The following is a 22,930-nucleotide window of genomic DNA, read 5'->3' on the forward strand; positions in this document are numbered from 1 at the left end:
CAGCCCCCACCCCAAATCGTGCCGAGTGGAGGGCGGGGCTTAACAGGAGTCAAATCACTGGCCGGCTTGGAAGCCCAGCCCAGCCATTTCCCAGGCTGTGTGACTTTGTTCAAGTGGCTTAACTTCTCTGAGCCCTGGTTTTCCTCTCTGGACCGTGAAGAGCTTCTGTGATGATCCCGAGATGACCCTTCCCTGGATCTTTCCAGACCCTGCTCCTTTTTCAGGAAGCCTTCCTGCCTGTCAAGTACAGGGGGTGGGGGGTGGGGTGCAGGGGGCTCACTTCTTGTAGAGCAAGATGGCAATGACGATGCAGATTATGAAGACCACAGCCAGCACGGGCCCGATCACCCAGATGAGCCCCTCCTCGCCGTCCACGATAGGCTGAGGGTCTGGGTTATCCAGCTGGAAGGGGTCTGAGAAGGGGCTGGCTGCAAAGGTCTGCAGGGACGGGGCCGGGGACCTCCATCAGTGCCCATCCTCCTCACGGTGGCCAGATGGCTCTTCCTCAAACACAAATCTGTATCCATCCCATACTCTAAACCCTGCTACGGCTCCCAAGAACCCTGACCCTGGTGGCTTGGCCCTTACCAATCTTCACTGTCCCCCTTCCCCACTCTGTTTCAGCCACTCTGAAATCCTTTCTGTTCCTCTTGCAACCCAGACCTTTGCACATGCAAATTCCGGGATGCCCTTTCTTTACTGAACTCCTACATATCCTCCAGAGCCCTAGTTCCAAAGCCCTTTCCTCTAAAATATCTTCCCCTTGGGATTCCCTTGACCTCAAATCCTTCCCTCTGCCCAGCTTTGACCACAGGGAGCTGGAAGGATCTGTATCTGGCTCTGAGGTCAGGGCCCTGGGGACTGAGGCCACTCTGGGACCTGCCTCACTCAACTGGTATGGCTGGATATGGGCAGACACCATTCAGGACTTACGGGCTCACTCTTCTGCAGCACAGCAAGCACAAAGAGAACATATCGGTGGCCAGGCTCCAGGCCCCTGTTGTCAAAGCCACCATACTGCTTCTGGTCGCCGGGATGGAAGATGGGTGGCAGCACTGAGAAGCGAGCTGCGATGTAGGGCCGGGGCACCTCCAGCTGGCGTGAGTGCCGCAGGCTACGCCTCTGCAGCCGTGCAATGTCCTGGATCAACTGTGGGAACAGAGGTGTGGGCTGCTCAGAAGCCGGCTGGGAGCAGCTGGGCTCACGAAAGCTGGGACATGTCTGAGCCCCACTGGTTGGGTCCCAGGCCCTTACCTCCTCTAGGTCCATATCCTCTGGGCTGCCCAGTGGGGTCAGGAACTGGCCGCCACGAGATTTGCGCAGTGGCACCATCACAATGAAGTAGTTCCTGTCAGAAGATGGAGTTACAGGGGGCCTGTCTACAGGCATGACCGAGGGATGCTATCTGGGGCTGAGTCGGGGAGCCGCCCCTCTCTGAATCTTCCTTTCTGCTCATACAATGGGCGTATGGCCCCAGTCACATGCGACTGTCGTTCCTGACTCAAGCCTCCAGGCTTTTGATGATGCTGTACCTTTTGCCTAGAAAGCCTACCCTGTGCAATTACAGTTGACCCTTCAACATCATGGGGGGTTAAGGGTCCTGACCCCTTGTGCAGGCAAAAATCCACATATAAGTACAGTTGGCCACTGTTCTCCATCTGTGGACTCAACCAACCATGGATCGTGTAGTACTGTAGTCTATACTTACGGAAAAAAATATGCATATAAGTGGACCCATGCAATTCAAACCTGTGCTGTTCAAGGGTCAACTGTATAGTTCTCAAACTCCTATACATCTTTCAAAACCCCAGCTTCGATGCCGACACAGTCTTGTAACCCTCAATGTTTTCCTGCTTCCCAGAGACCTCCTTTCCTTACTGGGGACTCTCAGCCCTGGTGCCTCTCACTGCCACACCATGGGACTAAGGGTGTCTGTATTCAGCTCTGTCTCCCCACCAGCCTGGGAACCTAGAACCAGTAGAAGGTCAGGCATATGGGGGCGTCAAGGAATGCTGGAGGAGCAGAAACAAGGCCACATTTAGTGCCAACATCTACGAGAAGCACTGGACCTTTAGAGCAACCACACAAGATGGGGCTGATGTGATCTGTTTTACAGACAGGCGAGGAAACTCAGGCACAGAGAGGTCGAGCAGCTGGCCCAGGTCACACAGCTGGCTGGTGGAGGGGTGCAGAATCCCTGAGGGGGGCAGGTTGAGCTTACTGGACGGGCACGGGGCTCTGGCCATCAGGCAGGTACACCACGATGTAGCCATCGGAGTCGGGCTTGGGGGTCACGCTGGGCTTAGAGCTGAGCAGATTGAAGGCGGTCCAGGCGGTGACCGTCTGCTGGAGGCCGCCTAGGCTGCTGCCACGGTTGGTCAGCACAAAATTGTAGAAGGTGTTGGGCTTGAGGTGCGTGATGAGCTTCTTGGTGGTACGGCCGTCCACGTCCAGTGTGAGCCCATTGTACTGGATCTGCGGGCCAGGCCGGCTCAGCAGGGCTCCAAGCTGAGCCCCTGGACCTGACCGAGCCTGAGTCCCAGACTTAGCCCTGACCCTGCCAACTGTGACCCCAGACTGAGCGTTAATCTCAGCTGAGCCCCAATTCTAACTGAGCCTGGGTCCCAAACAAAATCTTGACCTCAAACGGAACCACGAACCCAGGCTGAGCGTCAATCCCAGCTGAGTCCCAACTCTGAGTCCCAATCCTTAAACAGCCCTAATTCCAGACTGAGGCTTAACCCCAGACTGGGTCCCCATTCTAAACTGAGGCTTGACCCTAGACTGAGGGACTGAGGCTCAATGCTAGCTGAGCGCTGATCCCAGGCTAAGCCTTAGCTCTGCGCCCTAATCCCCTACTGAGCCCCAAACCCAGACTGAACCTCAACCCCTGCTACGTCCCAACTCCGAGCCCCAGTGCTAGCTGAGCCTTGATCCCACACTAAGTCTTGACCCCAAACAGAGCCCCAATCCCAGACAGAGCCTCAATCCCAGCTGAAGCCTGATGCCACCGGGCTCTGAGTCCAGCTGACCCCCACGCCGGCACCCAGCCCGACTGCAGACCACGCCCCATTCCTGGCCGAGCCCCGCCCCCCGACTGGGCGGGAGGCTGCACCTTGTAGGGCGTGGGGGAGTTGTAGTGGTCCGGGAACTCCCAGCTGAGCAGGACCGACGTCTTCAGGATCATCTTCACCTTGAAGTTCTTGGGCGAGACTGCGCCAGGCAGTGGCAGGTGGGAGAGAGCAGAGGAGAGGCCCCCGTGAGCGCCGGGGGTGGGGGTCGGGGGGTGTGGTGGGGCGGGTGGGGGGCGGCCCAGGCGCTCCCTGTCGTCCGCTGTGCCCGTGCCCGCGGCCTTACTGCCTGGCCCTGGCCCGGCCCTGCCTGGCCCTGTCCCAAGTCCCTGCTGCAGGAGACGGCGCAGCTGCAGAGAGAAGGCGGAGGCGGAGGAGGATGGGGGGTGGGGTGGGGGGCGGCGGTGCGGGCGGCGGTGCCACCTAGGCACGTCCCACCTTTGCCAACGCCGGAGCCTCGGGGTCCGGACTTGCCTTGAGTGTCCACGAGGAAGCAGAAAAGTGACCACTTACCTGGGCGGGGGAGAGGGAGGGGGCTGGGGTGGGGGTGGGCGCGAGGCCCGGTCCGGCTCTGGTGCGGGGGTCACCGCGCGCCTACCTTGGTCCCGCAGGAATGTCCGGTAGCGGACGGGGGGGCTGTAGGGGCCGGGGCCCCGGCGCGTGTGGGCCCGCACTTGGAGGTCATAGGCCGTGTCGGGCTTGAGGCCCTGCAGCGTGAGCACGTTCTCGGCGCCCGGCTCGGCCGCCGCCGGCAGCTCGGTCTCTCGGGCGGGGCCCAGGGCGCCGGCCTCCCGCACGGCCACCGTGTACTTGACAATGGCCCCGTTGCGCTCGGCGGGCACGGGCGGCAGCCAGCGGAGCAGGACGGTGCCGGCGGACGCGTTGCCGGCAGCCTCCAGGATCTGCGGGTGGCCGCGGGGCGTGTCCTCGGGGATGCTCAGGACCTCGGCCGCCTCCTCGCCCAGGCCGCCTCGGCTCCGGGCCGCCAGCCGGAACACGTACGTGGCCCCCTTGTGCACACCCGACGCCGTGTAATGGTTCTCGGTGGGCGGGAACTCCAGCGTGGCCAGGGGTGATGAGTCCTCGCGGCCGAACTGCAGGCGATAGCCCAGCACCTGGTCCTCGGCGGTGCTGGCCGGGGGCTCCCAGCGTGCCAGCAGGCTGCCCTCCGGGGTCTGCTGCACCGACAGGGTGGGGCGGCCCAGCACTAGGGGGTGGGAGGGGAGATACACGTCAGGGGTCAGCCCTGAAGCACAGGGTGAGAGTGCAATTTTTTTTTTTTGGCCACACCATGTAGCTTGTGGGAGCTTAGATCCCCAACCAGGGATTGAACCCGGGCCCTCAGCGGTGAAAGCGTGGAGTCCTATAACCACTGGAGCGCCAGGAATTCCCAAGGGGTTGCAGTTTTTAAAAGCAGTCTCGGGAAGGCCTCGCTCAGAAGCAAAGGCTTGAAGGAGGGGAGGGAGGGAGCCAGGGGGAGAAACAGTGTTTCAGGCAGAGGGAACAGCCAGTACAAAGGCCCTGAGGTGGGACCATGCTGGGTGAGTGCAAGGAACAGAGAGGAAGCAGGGGACTCAGAGGACCTGATAAAAGATAACATCCACAGATGTCACAACAGGCTCTCATCTATGTATCTCCTCCTGTACTTAATAAGTCTCTTTACTCATTTACTTGCCGCTTGCCTCCTGCCAGCACCTGATTAATATCCATAGAATGTAGGAGTGTCCAAAACCCTGTCCCTGCCCCATGGTTCTCACCGTCTGGGTAGCGGTCAATGTGTCAAGGTCGTGGGAAGTCCTGCAGTGCAAAAGCTCTATACATGAAACCAGGCTTCTCTGCAGGACTTATCAGGACCTTTAATGGACTATGGGATAAACAGTCACAGCGTATGCAGCAAGCATGGCGCTAATGCAATGTCCCTGAGAGAGGAGGGGCGATCACAGGAAGCTTCCTGGAGGAGGTGACATGGGTGCTAGATGCTGAAGGACACACAGACTAGGCAGGCGAAGGGAATGGTAGGGGCGTGGGCTGGCAGCAGTGTGGAGGGGTGCTGTGTGCAGCTGGGAGGCCTTGAACATCAGGCTCTGTGGTCAGAAGTGAGGCACGGAGGGTGCGGGAAGTGGGGTGGAGGCCATGGGGGCCCTTCTTTGTTCCTTGAACACACCAAGCTTGTTCCCCCCTCTGAGCCTTTGCCCAGGCTATGCCCTCTGCCTGGAACACTCTTCCCCTACATTTTCATGGCTGCCTCTCTCTCCTCACTCCGCTATGTTTGGCTGGTGAGAAACCAGCCGCTTGGGATGGATGGGAGGGGCCACAGGGGAAACTGAGGCAGGGCTGCCAGGAGAGGAGGCTTCAGGGCGCAGCGGGAGGAGACGGGCACACCCCCCTGAAATGACAACCTGCCTGGGGTGATAAGAGCTGGGATGGGGGAGGCACGGGGTGCCGGGGGCGGGAGGGGTGCAGAGAGGTGGCCTGGCCAAGACTGCGGGGTGGGGGTGGGTGGGGAGGACTTCCTGAGGAGGTGCAGACTAACCAAAGACCCAAAGGATGCAAAGGAGACAGCCAGCCCGGAAAAGGGTACCCAGGCAGGGCGAACAGGAGGCAGAGGGTGAGGAGTTAGGAGTTGGCTGTTAGGACTTCTCTGGTGGCGCAGTGGTTAAGAATCCACCTGCCAATGCAGGGGACACGGGTTCAATCCCTGGGCCGGGAAGATCCCACGTGCCGCACAGCAGCTAAGCCCATGTGCCACAACTACTGAGCCCAGGAGCCGCAACTACTGAAGCCGGCGTGCCTAGAGCCCGTGGTCCGCAACAAGAAAAAACAACCTCAATGAGAAGCCTGTGCACAGCAATGAAGACTCAATGCAGCCAAAAACAAAGTTAATTAATAAGAAATAAATTTTTTAAAAAAGAAAAAAATTTGGCTGTTAAAGGTTTCCATCTGGCTGGAGCTGAGCGGGGCTGGACCACGCTGGGTCTGAATGTCCTCTTCAGCAGCCCCACACCTTCGCTCTCACTGTTCCCCCCGCCTGGAGCACCCTCCCCGCCACATGGGCGCAAGAACTCTGCAGGGATGCTCTGAGGGCAAAGGGGCCAGAGAGGGTCTCATACCTGCTCCCTTGGTCACTACCACCTTGGGTTTACTGCGAGCGCCATCGCCTTTCATGGTGTAGGCAGCTACCGTGATGGAATAGGCGGTCTCAGGCTGCAGGTTTGTGATGACCATCTCCTGCGGGCGGGGGTGGGGGTCAGTGACGCAACCAGGGCTGCCCACCCTCTTCCCCGTACTAGCGACAAGCTAGGCTGACGAGGGGCCCCGTCGCGGGCAGAGACGTGCACCCGGGCTCATGCACAGACCCTGACACGCAGCACGTCCGTGCTGAGATGGGCACACGTGGCCTGACATCTGTCATGGCCCGCCTGGACCAGTGCAGCCCCTCTCCCCTCTGGTCCCCAGCTACCACTCTTACCCACCCCTTCTGTCCTCCCTGCAGTGGCCCCCAGAGGGCGCCCGTGAGTACCTGAGTGAGGTCCCCACTCTTCTGACCACAGCCTTTCAGGGCTCCCACCTCCCTAGGGGTAAAAGCCCCAGTCTATCCCACTGCCCAACCCCCACAAGGCCCTGCACGACCTGTCCCCATCCCCTCCCTGCCCTCCCCTCCTCCCTCTCTCCCTCTCGCTCACTCTGCTCCAGCCCCACGGGCCTCCTCATTGTTCCTCCTACACACTAGACATGGTCCTGCCCCAGGGCCTTTGCACTGGCTGCACTCCCCTGCCTCCACTACACCCGCTGGTGTGCTGGAGATTCCTTATACCAGCTCTTGAAAGCCAATAGTCAAATTTTCAGAAAACTTGCAAGCCAGTTATTAAGCAGCCATTATTAAAAATAAAACTATATAAACATACGATCAAATAAATAATAGTAAAAACAAAGGCACTAAGTACTCAAAACGCACCCCTCCCTAATTATTTTACCGTGTTTACTATTATCTATGCCCTCGATGTTATTCTTTTCTGTTCCTTATATCTATGTGGTAAAAATACTATACAATGATGAGCTACTGCAAATCTGGTGGGTAGCTTAAAATCGACACAGTGGGAGTATTTACACCATGGAAAAGGGCAAATGCTACCAGTCAGGACTGCGCCCACCTGACAGCTGGCTGTTCAAGCGTTTACACCACTGTCTACGCCCCATCCCCACCAGAGCTGTAAGCAGACATGTATTTGTGCCTTGTTTCAAGTCACATCCCTCTCCCTTGGACCGTGACGCCCCCTGAGGATGGGCTCAGGCCTGTCTCGATCATGGCTGCATCCACTCCCGATCTACATACAGGAGGTGCTCAGTAAGTCACCGCTCGTTCAGTGAATGACGCAACACCCTGACCCCCACACCGTCACACGTGTGCCCATGTGTGCCACACATGCACACCCACAAACATGCCCGCCATGCCTGGGAGCTCTGGGGTGGCCGCAGGTCAGGAGCACGAGGAGGGGGGACAGGATGCATAAACAGATGGTCTCCTGCCCCTGAGCCTCACATTCGGTCCTTCCCGGGGTCTTGGTGGGTTGGAAGGGCTGAGCCCGAGCCTTGAGGGAACCTCCCCCCAGACTGGGGTGGGGGCGAGAGGCAGAGCTACTGGAGTGGGTGGGGCTGTGTCACTTTAACATCAGGCTTGGGGCTCTCAGAAGAGCCTGTGGCCTCTACCTTAGGGGCAGAAAGATAGCCCAGAGAGGGGCAGCGACTTGCCCAGAGTCACAGAGCAAGCCCGATTCTGGCTCAGGGACTCTGGAGAAAGCTTGAAAGGGTAGAAAGAGTGGTCCTGCAGGCCTTTCCCGCCTGGGACCCACTGACCCCTCTCATCACGCCGGGGCCAGAATGAAGGGGACACTTGGGCCAGAGAGAGAAATTTCAAGGTCGGGGGAAGGTTGAGCTGGGTGACAAAAGAGTCAGGCTGGGCTGGAAAGTGACTCAGTTTGGACCTGCCGGGCCTGGGTGCAACAGGGGAGGCAGCGGGATGGAGCAGGGTGGTTAGCACTGTGGGGACATCTGGAGCAAAGGTGTAGGGGAGGGAAGTGGGGAGGCTCGAGGCCAGCGGAGTCCAGGGGCCATTCAGGTAAGAATGGACACCTCCGGGGTCCCTAGCAGGTGCCAATTTGCCTGATGCAAAACCGAGGCTGCCAGTTCCCAGAGGTAACTGGGTGTGTATCGGGGGCCCAGGGGAGGAGACCCTTTTACAAGGGGCGTGCGGGGGGTGGGGTGGGGTCACAGCACTGCACGGCCCGCCGCCCCACGCGCGGGAAGAGCACTGGCAGTGACCGGGGGTGGGCGCTACTTACATATTCAGCCGTGTCGTCCGTCTCCCACTGAGCGCGGGAGGAGGCGGCAGGGGAGAGAGGAGGAGGTGAGTGGAGTAGCCAGAGAGAGAAACAGAGAGAGAGAAAGAAAGCGAGAGAGAAAAGCAGCGAGAAGGCAGGAGTGCAGGGGCCCGGGCCCAGGCCCCGCCCCACCCCGCCCCCAGGCCCCGCCCCGGAGCCCCGCCCACCTGGGCATCGGCCAGCATGATGTCCTTGATGCGCGGCGGCCCTCGGGCCTCAGCGCCCTCCATGCGCACGTAGTGGACCTGGTAGCCGCGGATCTGGCCGTGCTGCCGGCCGGGCGCGGGCGAGCGCCACAGCACGCGAATGGCCGTGGCGTTGAGCGCCTCCGCCTCCACCTTCCGCGGCGGCGCGCTGGGCACTGGCGGGGGGGGGGAGGGGAGGGGAGGGGAGGGGAGGGGAGGGGCGGGTGGGGTAGTTACTGCGGTGCCCAGCCTTGCCCCGGGCAGCGCCACTGCCCGATGCCAGGGTGCCGAGTGGCTGCCGGTTAACCGGGCGCTCTGAGAGCTCACCACTGGCCTGGAGGGAATACCTCCTTCACGCTTCCCACAGCCCAGGGAGGGGGCCCATCAGGTGCGCCCCATTTACAGACGGACAACTGAGGTCCCCAGAGCTTAGGCCACCTGCCCAGGGCCACAAGACATGAGCGGGCCGTGCATGCCCCACTCTAAGCGCTCTACACACACTTCCTCCATCCTCAAATCATCCCTTCCAGATAGGGGCTCTTATGCCTACTTTACAGATAGGGAAACTGAGGCACAGAGCGTTGATCCCAGAATCACGGGGTTTTTAGGAGGCAAGGCCGGGATGGGAACCCAGGCAGTCCAGCTGCAGGCTCCTACGCACTTCAGGGTGCTTTCTCAGCCAGCCCCCAAGCTCAGAGCCCACCCCACCACCCACCCCAACATGTGCTGTGAAAAAAACGGCTTCATTTCTTCCCCATGCTTAGGACAAACTGTTTGGGGCTGCCAGCGGAACCTTCCAGGCCAATGGCTCAGAAAGCGATTGGTCCAGGTTTTCAGCAATTTTATTGGGGAAGCTGCCCGCTTCATTTTCCCCCATGCCCTCAGCTTCTACTGTGTGACTACCGCCTTAAAACTTTCTAGCTCGGCCACGGTGGGAACATGTACACCACAGAAATCGGCCAGTGCTACCAATCAGTCTCTATGCCCCAGAGAGCTGGTGGTTACCTACCATCCGCACGCAATCTACCTACTTTCTACAGAGGATGTCTCAGACCCAACAGCTCCAAATCCCGGGTTATCCCAAGAATCTAAAAATTGGGTTTCTGGGGTCGGGGACCATAATTTTTGTGGCAAGTGCTGCTTGCTGTTTCTTACACTCCGTTTCCATGGTTTCCACCACTGGACCAAAATACAGGGCTCCCCTGCTTAACGTGCCAGGCCCAAGGCTCAGAGAGGAAATATAGCCCGGAAGGTCCAGAACAGAGAATTCCAAGATCAAGGAGCCCGGGATGGCTTGGGGAGGCTGATGTGACGGTTGCATGTCTCCCTCTCCTGATTGTGGCTTCTATGGCTGGCTAAAAATTTCGTTCATTTTTTTCCAGAAGATCTTACGGAAAACCCCAAATGAACTTTTTGGCCAACCCAATAATACCTTCTGACCACCAGCCAGCCCAGTTTTCCAGGGACAGAAGGCTCCAAAGCAGGGGCCGGACTGGGGGTCCCGGGGGTCCCAGGCTGGGGCTGGTGCTTACCGTCCTCGTCGGTGCGGACGACCACGGGCGAGCTCTCGGGCCCTGGTCCCACCTCTGTGTGTGCGACGGCCGTGATGCGGTACTCCGTCCACTTGTCCAAGGCCTCCAGCAGGATCTGGGTGGTGGTCGGGGGGATGCCGTTCACCTCCTTGGGTTGCGGGTCCTCCGAGCCCAGCGGTCGGTAGCGGACGCTATAGCTCACCAGGGCCCCGTTGTGCGTGTCCGGCGGCGGCGGGCGCCAACTTACCAAAATGGCCGTGGAGCGCGTGGTGACACATTTAACGTCTTGAGGGGGGGCTGACGGTTCTATGGGGGGGGGGGAGAACGTGGGGGGGGGGAAAGGAGGCGGGATGGGCGGGGAGGGGGTGGGGAAACAAAAGATGGGAAAGAGAAAATAAAAAAAAAGATGATAACAGAACAGAACCAAACTAAAGAGAAGTCGAACCCAAAAGAAGCGGGTGGCAACCAAAGGTGAGATGGGCGGGCGGGGATGGGGGCCGGGCAGGCTGGCCAAGAACACTGCACTCACCACACGGGGCTGCGCCTGGCACACAGCAGGTCTTAGGGAATGGGCGGCCACAGTCCCTCCCGGAGCACACGCGTAGGTGCCGCGCACCGTGCCAAGTGGAACAGCAGTAAAAGCCCTGTTTACTGAGCACCTACTATGTGCCAGGCATGGCGCCGAAATAGCAATAAATGGCAGTTACGTATTGAACACCTACTGTGTGCCAGGTATAGTGCCAGGCATAGAATGACACAGTAAATGTACTTATCTGTTGAACACCTACTGTGTGCTAGGCATTGCCAGTAGAATAGCACTAAAAGCCCCATTCACTGGGCACTTACTATGTGCCAGGCATGGCGACAAAATAACAGTAGATATACTTACTTATTGAATACCTACTGTGTGCCAGGTAAAGCACCAGGCATAGAATGACAGTAAATGTACTCATCTATTGAACACCTACTGTGTGCTAGGCACTCTGCCAGTAGAATAGCAATAAAAGCTTCATTTACTGGCCACTTACTAAGTGCCAGGCACAGTGCCGAGGGTTTCACAGAGTAAGTGTACTTGTTTATTGAACACCTACTGTGTGCCAGGCACAGCCCAGAGGTAGAAAGACAGTGAAGGTACTTATTTACAGAACACCGACTGTGTGCTAGGCACTGTGCCCAAGGAGTAGTGATAACGGCCTCATTTATTGGGCACTCACGATGTGCCAGCCTCTACGGCCAAGTGCAAAAGCAGTAAAAGCCCCCATTAATTCGGTAACTACAATGTACCAGGCACGGTGCCCAGGGCTTCGCCAAATTGTAGTTTTAAAAATATACTTATTGAGCCCCTACTATGTGCCAAGCACCATGCCAAGGGCTTCAGAGAATAAGTGAAATAGTTATTTCCTGCACACCTACTGTGTGTCAGAGGACTAGCAAAAGCTCCATTTACCGTGCACCTACAATGGGCTAGGCGCATCTCTAAAAGCTTCATAGGTGAATAGTAAGAGCATCTATTTACTGAACACCTGTACTGCCGGGGACCCTGGAGGGCACCCCAATGGTTACTTCTTGGCCTCACCTGCGAAGAAAACAATGCCTGAGTCTTGAGCACCTACTGTGTGCCAGTTAGCATGCCAAGGGCTATAGAGAGGAATAATAAAAGCCCCTGGATATCGGACACCTACTGTGATGGCACCGGGTCAGGGCTTTGCAGACAACACAGCCCACAGTTAGCACCTACTGTGTGCCAAAGTTTTTACAGCTCAGTTCTTCCGTTGTGATCCCCTACTGTGCACCTAATGGCAACCTAAGCCCATTACAGATCAACAGCATGTCTCGTTTATTGAGCACCTACTATGGGCTGGTCATGGTAACAGCCCTCTGAAGATAAGAGTAGCCGCTGCTGTTTATGCAGCACCTACTGCATGCCAGGCACTGTGCTAAGGCTTTTATTAAGAAAGAGAAACAGTTCCCACATATTGGGTACCTACTACATGCTAGGTACTATTCTAAAAGCCTTGTAGAACATTAATAGTGCTCATTTCTTAAGCACCTACTACGTGTCAAGCACTGTGCTAATGGCCTTATATAAAAATGGTAATAGTTCTTACTTATTGAGCACCTACTGTTTACACACACAGTGCCAAGAACCTTGCAGACAACAATTCCACATTTGGAGCCAAAACGCAACCATGCTAAGCCCTTCCAGACTGACAGTGGCTCCCATCTGAGCACCTACGATGTGCTTAGCACCAGGCCAACCTCTTTGAAGAGCCACTTATTGAGCACTTACTGGATACCAGACACTGTGCCAAGGCTTTTGCAAAGCAATCACTGGAGCCCCCATGTTTCGGGGACCTACTGTGCGCCTGACACCAGACTGAGCTTGTTACAAACGACTAATAGCTTCTTTTCACGGAGTGCCAACTCTGCGCCCAGCACTCTGCTGGTCCATGTTTAGACAGAAAATAGCAGCTGCATTTATGTTGCACCTACTGTGTGCCAGGCAGCATGCTAAGGGCTTTGTTAAATACCAGTGATACTTCCCACGCGTTAAGCACCAGCTGTGTGTGCTGAGGGCTTTATGGAACATCAGTAATCGTTTCCATGTGCTGAGCATCTAGTATGGGCCAGGCCCTGTGTTAAGAGCACTACTGATGATAAACCTCGTATTCTATGCATCTTCTGCACACCTGGCAGCCTAGGCCCTTTATAGACTGAAAATACGGCCCACTGATTGCGCCCCGTTTAATTCTCATGACCCCCTTAGGTGGCCGGAACTAGCACCCCTCCACCCCCACGCCATGGCCCAGGCGGGCAAACGGGTTTCAAAGTCCACCTGGTTTTCCTAGCATTCTTTTATTGTCGGTTGTATACCTACTGCGTGCAGGCCCCACCCGTCCTGGGTATTCACCTCCCATTTGACAAGTGAGGAAACTGAGGCCCGGAAAAGGCAAGCGGCCTGCCCCAGGGCACATGATGAGAGCCAGGCCTTGAAGGCAGGCTCAGCTGCTGTCCGTGGACTGTCTTGGTTGAGGCTGGGAATTAGGACCTCAGCCTGTGCCTTTATCGGCTCAGGCCAGTTGAGGAGGGCTGAAGCCACACTCCCTCAAATGCCCATGACTCTAGAATCCGTGTTGCCTGGAGGGAGGCTCAGAGGGGTCACTGGCCTTGCCTGGGGTCAGAGCGCATAGACTCGTCACCATCATGCCAGCTGCGTTTATTCACTGCGTGTGTTCACAGACCGCTTACTATGTGCACACCCCATGCTAGGGTGTGGGAGCCAGAGATGAACCAGAGGCCCCCATCCTCAAAGACATCAGGCTACCAGAGACCCTAGAGGCCACTCCAATGGCTTACTGCAACCAGAATGACTCTCTGACCTCACTTAAAGTGAAACACTGGAGTTCCTTCCTCCGGAACTATACACTTGGGGGTCCCCTCCCCCATTTCTTGACCAGCCACCCCAACCAAAAGTGCCCGTGGGTGGGGAGGGAGGGGGGAAAGAAATCAGGGAGGAGCAGAAAAACCAACCGAGGAATGTGCCAGAAGGAATGGATTCACTGAGAAAGGGGGAGGAAACATAAAACCAAAACCATAATAAAAGAAGAAACAACGATGATGGTGACAATGATGGGAAAAACCATAATAAAAGAAAGAAAGACGCCTTCCAGAAAACTCCCAGTCTGGTTACCTACCTTCCACTCTTCAACTGCTAACTTAAAAAGACTTTCTTACGAGGGAGGGAATGGCGGAGTGCTGAACTACAAGGCCAGACCGAGCTCTGGGTGGGTCTCCGGCCGCAAGCGGGCGCGCAGCCCTGCTCCGGCCCCAGTGTGGGCACGCTGCAGTTCCGGGCTGGCGCCGACGAAGCAGGAAGGTGGGATGGTGTCTGGGGAGACCCACGGCTGAGTGGTCTGGCCTCCACCTACCCTTGAGTTCAGCCTAAGAAGCCCGCACTCCCCGGGTGGGGGGGACGGAGGGGTGGGGAGGGATACGCCTGGCCCTGCGTCTTGGCTGGCAGTTCTCTCGGGCCCCACCAGTCTCGGGGCGCGAAGTGGGGGCGGGGGGGACCCTTCTCCCCCACTCCCTGTCCTGGGCCGCCCCGGAGGTTCGCGTGGCTGGGCCAAAGCCGCTTTCTCGACGACCTTGGAGGCCGCCTCCTTCACAATCCGGCCCAACCTGCGTGACTTCTCGGGAGGGGGCGGGGCGGCGAGGATGCGCACACGGATGCACGCGTGTGTGTGGTGGGGAGGGGTTCCGGATTCCCGGTTCCCGAGCAGGTGTGCCTCTCGGCGGCGGAGTGGAGAGTTTAGGGGTCTGAATTTGGGCTCTGGACTGTCTGCACAGCCCAGAGCTGCTGGGGCACAGGCTACGGGGCACGCAGGGTGGGCCGTTTTTGTGAACCCGCTGGAGACCTGCGCGTACTCACCTTCGCGGCACCTGTGCCGGTCTCTCACGTGGCCGCCCAAGCCACAGGACACCCTCACTGATCGCCTCACGCACAAACACGCCTGTGAGCTGCGGAGCGCTCGGCTCGGCCCCGGTGGGGCGGGGAGGAGGGTAGGGGGCCGGGGGTGACGGTGGGTGCTGTGTCTCCGAGGCCCCTGATCCCAGCGGCTCAGACACCCCGGCCCGAGTTGCTGTCACTCTCGACTGACCCGTGACCCGCTGTGCCCACGCCCAGGGTGGGGCTTGAAGGTCTGATGACCGAGGCGGCTTCCGGAACAAGGCTTGGGGTGGCTACCCCGTGACTGACTGAGCAGGGGGAGGGGAGGAGAGGAGAGGGGGGCCACGGCGGGGGCCACTTGGGCCAGACTGCAGAGAAGAGGGGAGCAGAGGGAGGAGAGGGAGGCAGGGAGGCGGCGGCGGAGGGGCCTGCCTAGGCCCTGAGCTCAGAGCAGGCAGGGAGGGCGCGGCAGAGGCCACGATGTGGCCTAGAGCCGACTGCAGTGTTCTGGCCAAAAGGTGACTATTTGTGACAGGGAGGCCGGGCGGGCACAGCGAAGAACTCCAGGAATTCGAGAGCCCTATGTTTTGGGGGTCTTGCACTCCCCCCCAGAACCTGGCATCAGCTCTGACTTCCCCACGCCCTGGGGCCCCCGCCAATGGGGACCCTTGTCTTGGGGGCAAGAAGGGCCATCTGGGGAGGTGGGATTGTGTCTGCATTCTCTGCTCTCTGGGAAGGATGGGGTGTGAGTTGTGAAGGCCTCACGGACCCCTCCAAACGCCTGTGAAATGGGCGCAACGTGGCCATTCCACTAGCCCCAAATCCGGGAGAAGCAGAGGAGAGACAAAGTGCCATCAGCGAAACTGGCCACGGCTGTCCCCCAGGGAGATGGAGAAATTGGAGCCTGTGGGGTCCACGGGTGAGCCCCTCACTGCACTGGAGGGGGAACCCAGGCACAGCGCGGAGGAGCGCGCTCCCGAGGCGGAGGAGGGAGGCGGGACGGGCCGAGGCGCCCCCCACCCCTGCGCAGGCCCCGCCCGGGTCAGTGCGCAGGCGCCGGCCAGGTCCCCCCCGCAGGTCAGGGCGGGGTCCGCGAGACACCTACTGGACTGCAGCGTGCGCTGCCGCACCACCGAGGTGAAGGCGCCCAGGCCCTGCGGGGAGCGCGCTGCCAGGCGGAAGGCGTATTCCGTGTTGGGCTTGAGGTCATCCACCACGAAGGCCGTGGCCGGGTCGAAGGTCCTCCCGACCTGGGGGCGGGGCGGGGAGAGAGACGGAGATGGAGAGAGACAGACAGACACAGACCCATAGAGTGATGGAGATGGAGAAAAAGAGTTGAGAGGTGGAAAAATTAGCAATAGACGGGACAAAGACAAGGGCGAAGAGAGACATTCTGGCACAGGATTGGGGAGACACAAGAGTCGCCCAGAGCGGGCGCCTGGGGTGAGGGCCAGACCCACCCCCCTCACCTCTCTGCCGTGGTCGCCTTCCCGGAAGAGGAGCTCGTATTTGATGATGCTCTCCTGCCGCGGGGGGCTCCACGAGAGCCCGATGCTCGTCTCTGACTTGGCCTCGGCCCGGAAGTTCATGGGCTGGCCAGGCACTGCAGCACGGGAGGGAGAGGACTGGCATTGGGGGAGGCCGGGGAGGGGTCCGCTGGCATAGGGTGCCCAACCCGCCAGGTCCCCATTCTCCCAAAAAGAGCTCCGTGAAGCTCAGCACTGCCCTAAAAGGAAGAGCTGTTAGGCTCTGGATGCTTCTGGAATGTTCTCCACTGTTCTTATTTCTCTTATTTTTCCAGGGACCCCCTACTGCCCCTTGTTGTAAGCTGCCCACCCCAATTCCCCCATCCTCTTTGCTGCCAGTGGGAAAGCATTTTAAAAATCCCCTTCTCAATGCACCCCAGCATCCTCCCCATCCCCCCAATTAAAGAGAAAATTGGTAGGGCCTATAATTGGGAATACAGATCTCTTCCCTGTATCCGATTTACGACAGCAGAGTTCCAAACCTCCCATCCTTTCGCTTGGGCAGCTGCCTGAGTCTTCCTGGATTTGAGGTTCCATAAGAAAAAGCCCAGAAACTCACAGAGAACTGGGGCCCCAACACCTAAACGCTCTGCACCCTCACCGCGGGTCCTTCACGCCAGCAGGTGAGAGACCAGCCCAAGGACTTTGGGTTAACCCACTTTCTACTATTTCAAAACGGCCGGCTTGGATCCCTCCAGTGGGAGCAGCGAACAGAGATTCTCAAACTCAGAGATGCATGGGGGCTGGGCAGTTAACAGAGAAGAGGGAGGCGAGCGGAAACCACGCCGCTTTGCTCAGATGCATCCGCCCGCATCTATCTGGATGTGATCGTAGGACCAATTGTAGTCCTGTGGGCTTAACAAATCGGATTTTCCGGGGGTAGCCAGAAATCTGGGTTTTCTACGACAACCTCCTGCTTTGCAACACTGGCATGAAAATACTTTATAGCACCATGCAGTCCAAATAAACCACGTGGTGGCTTCCAGGTAAGATTGGCCTGCTGCATGCCGGGAGGCACATCACTGCACGGCCACCTCCTTCCCTCTGGTGGGACGGCCCCAAATGCTGCTGTGACCCCAGAAGCCCGTGCCTCCCGCGGGCACCTCACCTCCCTGCTGCGTCTTGACCTGGATGGGGTCTGAGAGGGGTCCGTCGCCCACGGAGGTGAAGGCCAGCACGCGCACGGTGTACGTCTCGTCCTCCAGCAGGCTGCCCACGGTGGTCAGCAGGCTGTCGTCCACGTTGTGCTTCTGCCAGTTGCCTACGGGGTGCTCGGGCTCCATGGTGTAGTAGACCCGGTAGCCCCTGATCAGGCCATTGGGCTCCACGGGCTCCTCCCACTGGATAATCATTGTGGTGGCACTGAGCATGCGGGCCTGCACGTTCCGGGGCGCGCTGGCGGGGGCCTGCTCGCCAGTGCGGGTGACCACTGACTCGCTGGGCGGACCCTGGCCGATGGAGTTGACGGCCGACACCCAGATCTCGTACTCCGAGTTGGGGCTCAGGCCGCCGATGCTGTAACGCGTCGTGGTGATGTCCTCTTTGATCTGGTACGGCCCGTCCTGGCTCTTGGATTTATATTCGATGACGTAGTAGGACACTGGGTCTGGGTTGCCAGAGTCCCATGTGATAGTGATGCTGGTGGCTGTGTTCTCTGTCACTACGGGAGTCCCGGGGGCTTTGGGGAGAGCTGTGGGCGGGAGGCAAGGTCACCCGTCGGGCACGCTAGCTGAAGACCCCCAAGGCTGTGTGACTTTTAGTCACACAACTGCCCTCTCTGAGCCTTCATTTCCTCGGTGGCAACCATGAGCCTAATGACCCCTAGCCTACCATCTATAGCAGGTTTTGGCAAACTACAGCCCGAGGGGTCTGTTTTTGTAAATAAAGTTTTATCAGCACACAGCCACACTCAAGTATTGCTGATGGCTGCTTTTGTGCTATGATGGTAGAACTGAGTGGCTGCAGCAGAGACTACACAGTCCGTAAAGCTGAAAATTTTCTTTAAAAAAAATTTGCTGGGACTTCTCTGGTGGCGCAGTGGTTAAGACTCCACGCTCCCAATGCAGGGGGCCCGGGTTTGATCCCTGGTCAGGGAGCTGGACCCCATATGCATGCCACAACTAAGAGTTTGCATGCCACAACTAAGGAGCACACATGCTGCAACTAAGACCCAGTGCAATGAAATGAAAAAAATAAATAAAAAATAAAATACTTAAAAAAAAAAAGTGTGTGGCCAAAAAAAATGTTTTTGAATTGCTGTTTAAGAAAAATATTTACTTCTGAAGGAAACAATGGCGACCCCTGGACTACAGCTCTTCTCTGTGGTGCACTCTGCTCAGCTGCAGGGCCCTTCTGTCTGTTCCCACTTCACGTCTGCTGTTCCCTGAATCTGGAATCCTCAGACGGCCAGATGGCTGGCTCCTTCTAAAACCATTCCTTAAGGCCACCCTCACCACCCTGGCTAGAGGTGCCCTTGCCCAGTTCTTATCACTGCCTGATGGTATCTCATGATCAAGTTTGTATGTTTTCCCCACCAGCAGGGGACCGAGGTTGGTTTATAGCATGTCCCCAGCACCTGGATAAAATGACTTTCTCTCCCACTTGTCCCAAGAGCTCACACCACACAGGCCCCAAATGGGCAGGTTGTCAATAAAACTTTATTTATAAAAACAAGTGGCGGGCCGGATTCAGCCCATGGGCTGTAGTCTGCTGGCCCCTCTTCCAAAGCTAGAAAAGATATTTGAGGGCACCCTCCTCTCAATCTCACCACAAATTTGAAACGTGAGGAGAATCTGTAATCCCTCCCCACCTGCCATGCTCTATCTCACTGAGCCTTTGCATAGGCTGTTTCCTTTTCTTAGACATGTTCCACATCTGTTTTGGCTCATTCCTGTTTAACTTTTAGTCTTTCCCTGATCTAGCTTTCCTGGGAGTTGCAACCTTAATTCTGGGGAGGTCTGAGTGGTGCTACGTGGCCACCATCACTGCTCTAATCAGCCTGTATCATAGCTGCTGGGCCACGTGGCATCTCCCATTTTGGACTGTGAGCTCAACAGAGCAAGACTGGGTCTCATTCCACGGGGCCAGCCCCAGAATCATTTATCACCAATTAATGTTTGTTGACAGAATAACTGTCCTCTTCACAGCCAGGAATGACTGAAGCCAGAAGAAGAACTTAGAGGTTTTCCATCTGTACCCCTTACCTACACCTGACGTCCGACCTGCCTCCCCTATGCCCCACGGCCCCTGCTTACATTTCACCGTGATCTGGGCCACGGCCTCAATGACGCCCAAGCTGGACATGGCCACGCACGTGTAGTTGGCGGAGTCCTTGACGTCGGTGAGTTCAAGCACGTTCCGGCCCACGGGCATGTCATCCTCAGGCGTCAGGTCCTCGGCCCCCTGCATCCACTTGACGTACGGCATGGGTGAGCCCACGGCCACGCAGGTGATGTTCACGTTGCCACCTGGCATGATCTCGTGGCTCATGGGCAAGATGGAGAACCGTGGAGCCACGCGGCGGACTGGGGGGTGGGGTGGGCAGGAGATGTGGGGGTGGGGGAGGGCAGGGGAGGGAGGGGGGGCGGGAGATGCACGGGGTTGGGGGGGTGGGGAGACGGAATGCAGAGGAGAAAAGAAAGAAAAGCAGGAAGAAAGAAAGAAGGAAAGAAAGAAAGAAAAAAAGAAAAAAAAGAAGTGGAAAACAATTTAAATATAAACAGGGCTGTTTCCTTCCCCCCAGTTGAAATTTTTTTTTTCTTCCAAATGAAAGAAAACAACAAAAAAAGAACCAAATTAAAAAACCAAATTCCAACACAAAGAAACCAAAACTTCAAAGGAAGGTACTTCACAAACAATATAGAGAGAGATATATCGATATATAATAAAAGAGACATGAAGCATTATTCCATAGCAACAGGGTTTCAGAGACCAGAGGAGCTGGTCCACAGCACAGTTAAGAACACAAAAATTTATCAGCTGTTTCTCATCTTTGCTGACAGACGTGGCATCGGGGAACAGCTCCTCTGCCCGCTCTCCCAACCAGGGAGCTTCGGAAGATTTGGGCTGCGGGGGGGGAGGGGGGCTCTGGGAAGGTCAGACGGGATGGGGGCGGGCACGGGAGGTCACGGGAAGAATTGGGACCAGGAGGCGGGGGGGCTAGGATGTTGGCCCCACATCCTCACTCCCTCTGGTGACCCCAGGGGGCCCACCCACTTCCCCAGGGGGCCCTCAGGGAAAAGATGAGAAACTCTAATGAAATTTTTGTGGTTTTCGGGTATAGAAACCCTTCTAAAAGCTTCTGTCAGATCTGACAAGTTTCCATTGATAGATGCAGCTCTCAGAATCACAAACAGCATGCAAAATAGGCTGGTTGAGAGAGAGAAAGAGACGGAGAGACAGAGAGAGAGAGAGAGAGAGAGACAGAGAGGAGAGAAAGAGGCAGAGGAGGAAAAGAGAGAAAGCTAATGCGAAGAGGCCTGGATCTCAGGGGCCTTTAGTGCATACTCAGAGGGGGTACCAGAGAGAGGAGACAGATGGGTCCAGAGAAAGAGAGAAAACAGGAACACAGAGAGGGAGGGACAGAGAAAGAGAAAAGAGGGGGGAGGGGGCCCGCTTCAATGTGCATATTCATTTTAGCGGATGTGACCCAATGTGACATGTCACATTGTCACATCACAGCCCTGGCAGAATAATAAATAGGATATTAATAATAATAATAATAATAATAATAATAATAATAATAAACGAGGGAATGAACTTGAACGTTGAGAAAACAGGGACATGTTCTGTGCATTTCTTAGCGGGGAAGCAGATGCAGCCTTCTGTCCCAATTTTGCAGACCATGAAGGCAGCAGGATGCATTTCGGGGGCTCCATTTTCGGAAGCTGGACGGGTTTTGGGGTCTGGGGAGGGAAGGATCTAGCACTAATGGGTACCTGAACTGCTAAGAGGCACGGCTGCCCTGTAGGAGATGTTTCCCTGCGGTGGAAAGGACTTGGGTTACCTGGTAAACCCTTCCAGCCAGAACAAGGTTGTCCCTGGCTCCAAGAAGCCACGTGGACATGTCCCAGCTTTGGGCGGGTCAAGGAGTCTTGTCTCAAACTGTAGAGTTGACGGATTGGAGGTTCGGCAGGGCTAAACAGGGCCACAAAGTGACTTGCGGCAACCCGACCTGCCTCTAATTTTTACATGGAACTGGGGGTGCAGCCGCACCCCTCAGGGGGTGGTTGTAGGGGGATCTGGCCTGTCCTACAGAGGAGGGTGCTCCAGGGGCAAAAGGAGGCAGCCTGGTTCCTTTGCTCTCAGTGTGGGTTCCAAGCTGGTAATCTCAATCCCTGTTCCCTGAATCCTGGCTGGAGGCAAAGAGGAGGGAGAGCTCCGAGGGGGCGGGAGGGAGGACCAAGAAAGCTGGCAGCCCTTCCGAAAAGCAAGCCCCACGAAAAGTCCAGAGTCACGCTGGAGACAGGATGGAGGAAGTGGAAGGTGTCGGCAGAGGGGAGGAGTTGGGGAGGGGGCGGCAGGGAGGGGAGACAGAGGGGCCATGCAGACAGACTGGGGGTGAGGGGTGGGGTGGGGCACTGAGATGGGGGGGGGCAGCTTTCTGGCAGGGCTGGGTGGAGGGCAGGGGGAGTTGGGGGAGAATGGGGTCCGGCCAGCCAGCGGACGCGGTCCAGGCCAGCCGCCGGCATCCACAGCGAGGCACGAGTGGGATGCCCGAACGCTGCGTTGTCATGGAAACGGAACACGATGGGGGATGAGCGTGGGGGAGCTAATTAATAGGACAGAAAACGGCATCGACGTCCAAAACAAAACCAGGGGAAACAAATGAAAAAACAAAAGCGGGGTAAGGGGGGGGAATAATCTAAAATACCAACCAAACAAAAAACCCCTCCAAAACAAAACACCCAAAAGCAAGAAGAAGAAAAACCAAAACAAAAAAAAAACACAAAAAAAACATGGAATGGGTGTGGGGCTGAAAATCGGGGTCTGAAAGGAGGAGGGCTGTGGCTTCCCCAGGGAGATGCCCCCCAACCCTGGCAGAACACAGCATCTGGCCTCCCCACCCAGCACCCAACGGCTCTGGCAGAGGTTAGAGGTCAAGAGGCAGCCACAGAGCTGAGATCCTCATGGAAAAAGAACCTTCGGAGCAAACCAACCCAGCCACAAGAGCCCCACTTCTCTGTGACTCTCTCCCTGCTCCTCGTTTAGAGCTGAACAAACAGAGGCCAAGTCACTTTGAATCACACAGCAAGGTAAACTCCTCAAGACCTCAGAGTCCCATGGAAAACCTGCCCCGGCAGAGGTGGGTGGCTCATGAGGCTGGATGAGCCCTGCGAAGGCACCTCATCCTCCGGGAGCCTCCGTTTCCTCTTTTGTGAAATGGAGGCCATCAGTGATGTGTTGAGAAGGCCATTAAGCTGACTGGGGCAGTGCCCAGCACACAGAAGATGCTCAGCCTGGGCATGGGGCCACTGAAGTTTCCTTCTGGCCTTCCAGGGTGCTGGAGAAATCAACGAGATGCTCATCACTGAGGGGAGTTTGAGAGTGAATTAGAGTTAAAAAAAAAAAAAAAAAGTAATACAAATAACTTCTATTGAATCCCTTCCAACTTTGAGAAGCCAGTGACCTTATGCCCATTTTGTTGATGAGGCAGTGGAGGCCCACAGAGGAGCTAGGGCTAGCTGGAAGACACTAAGAAAGGAAGCGGTAGGGCCAGAGCTCAAAACCAGGTATGCTTGATCCCTACCTCTCAGATAAAGTGAGCCTTCTCTTATCACGGTAATTAGCAA

At 57.0% G+C, this 22,930-nt stretch overlaps 1 protein-coding gene across 5 annotated transcripts in view; it reads right to left on the reverse strand.

Annotated features, from left to right (window-relative positions):
* PTPRS (protein tyrosine phosphatase receptor type S) overlaps positions 1-22,930 on the reverse strand; it is a 236,610-nt gene that overhangs the window by 13,173 nt on the left and 200,507 nt on the right. For all 5 annotated transcript variants that reach the window (XM_057709361.1, XM_057709362.1, XM_057709364.1 and 2 more), the window contains 13 exons: positions 19,394-19,663; positions 17,248-17,829; positions 16,083-16,216; positions 15,719-15,863; positions 10,167-10,472; positions 8,617-8,810; positions 6,182-6,299; positions 3,670-4,278; positions 3,116-3,213; positions 2,222-2,475; positions 1,255-1,348; positions 934-1,149; positions 281-438 (listed from right to left, as the gene is read on the reverse strand). In XM_057709361.1, the coding sequence (XP_057565344.1) occupies positions 281-438; positions 934-1,149; positions 1,255-1,348; positions 2,222-2,475; positions 3,116-3,213; positions 3,670-4,278; positions 6,182-6,299; positions 8,617-8,810; positions 10,167-10,472; positions 15,719-15,863; positions 16,083-16,216; positions 17,248-17,829; positions 19,394-19,663 (3,178 nt within the window). The remainder of the gene's footprint in view (positions 1-280; positions 439-933; positions 1,150-1,254; positions 1,349-2,221; positions 2,476-3,115; positions 3,214-3,669; positions 4,279-6,181; positions 6,300-8,616; positions 8,811-10,166; positions 10,473-15,718; positions 15,864-16,082; positions 16,217-17,247; positions 17,830-19,393; positions 19,664-22,930) is intronic.

Source organism: Hippopotamus amphibius, chromosome 15 (genome assembly GCF_030028045.1).
Source record: "Hippopotamus amphibius kiboko isolate mHipAmp2 chromosome 15, mHipAmp2.hap2, whole genome shotgun sequence".
Taxonomy (NCBI): Eukaryota; Metazoa; Chordata; class Mammalia; order Artiodactyla; family Hippopotamidae; genus Hippopotamus; species Hippopotamus amphibius.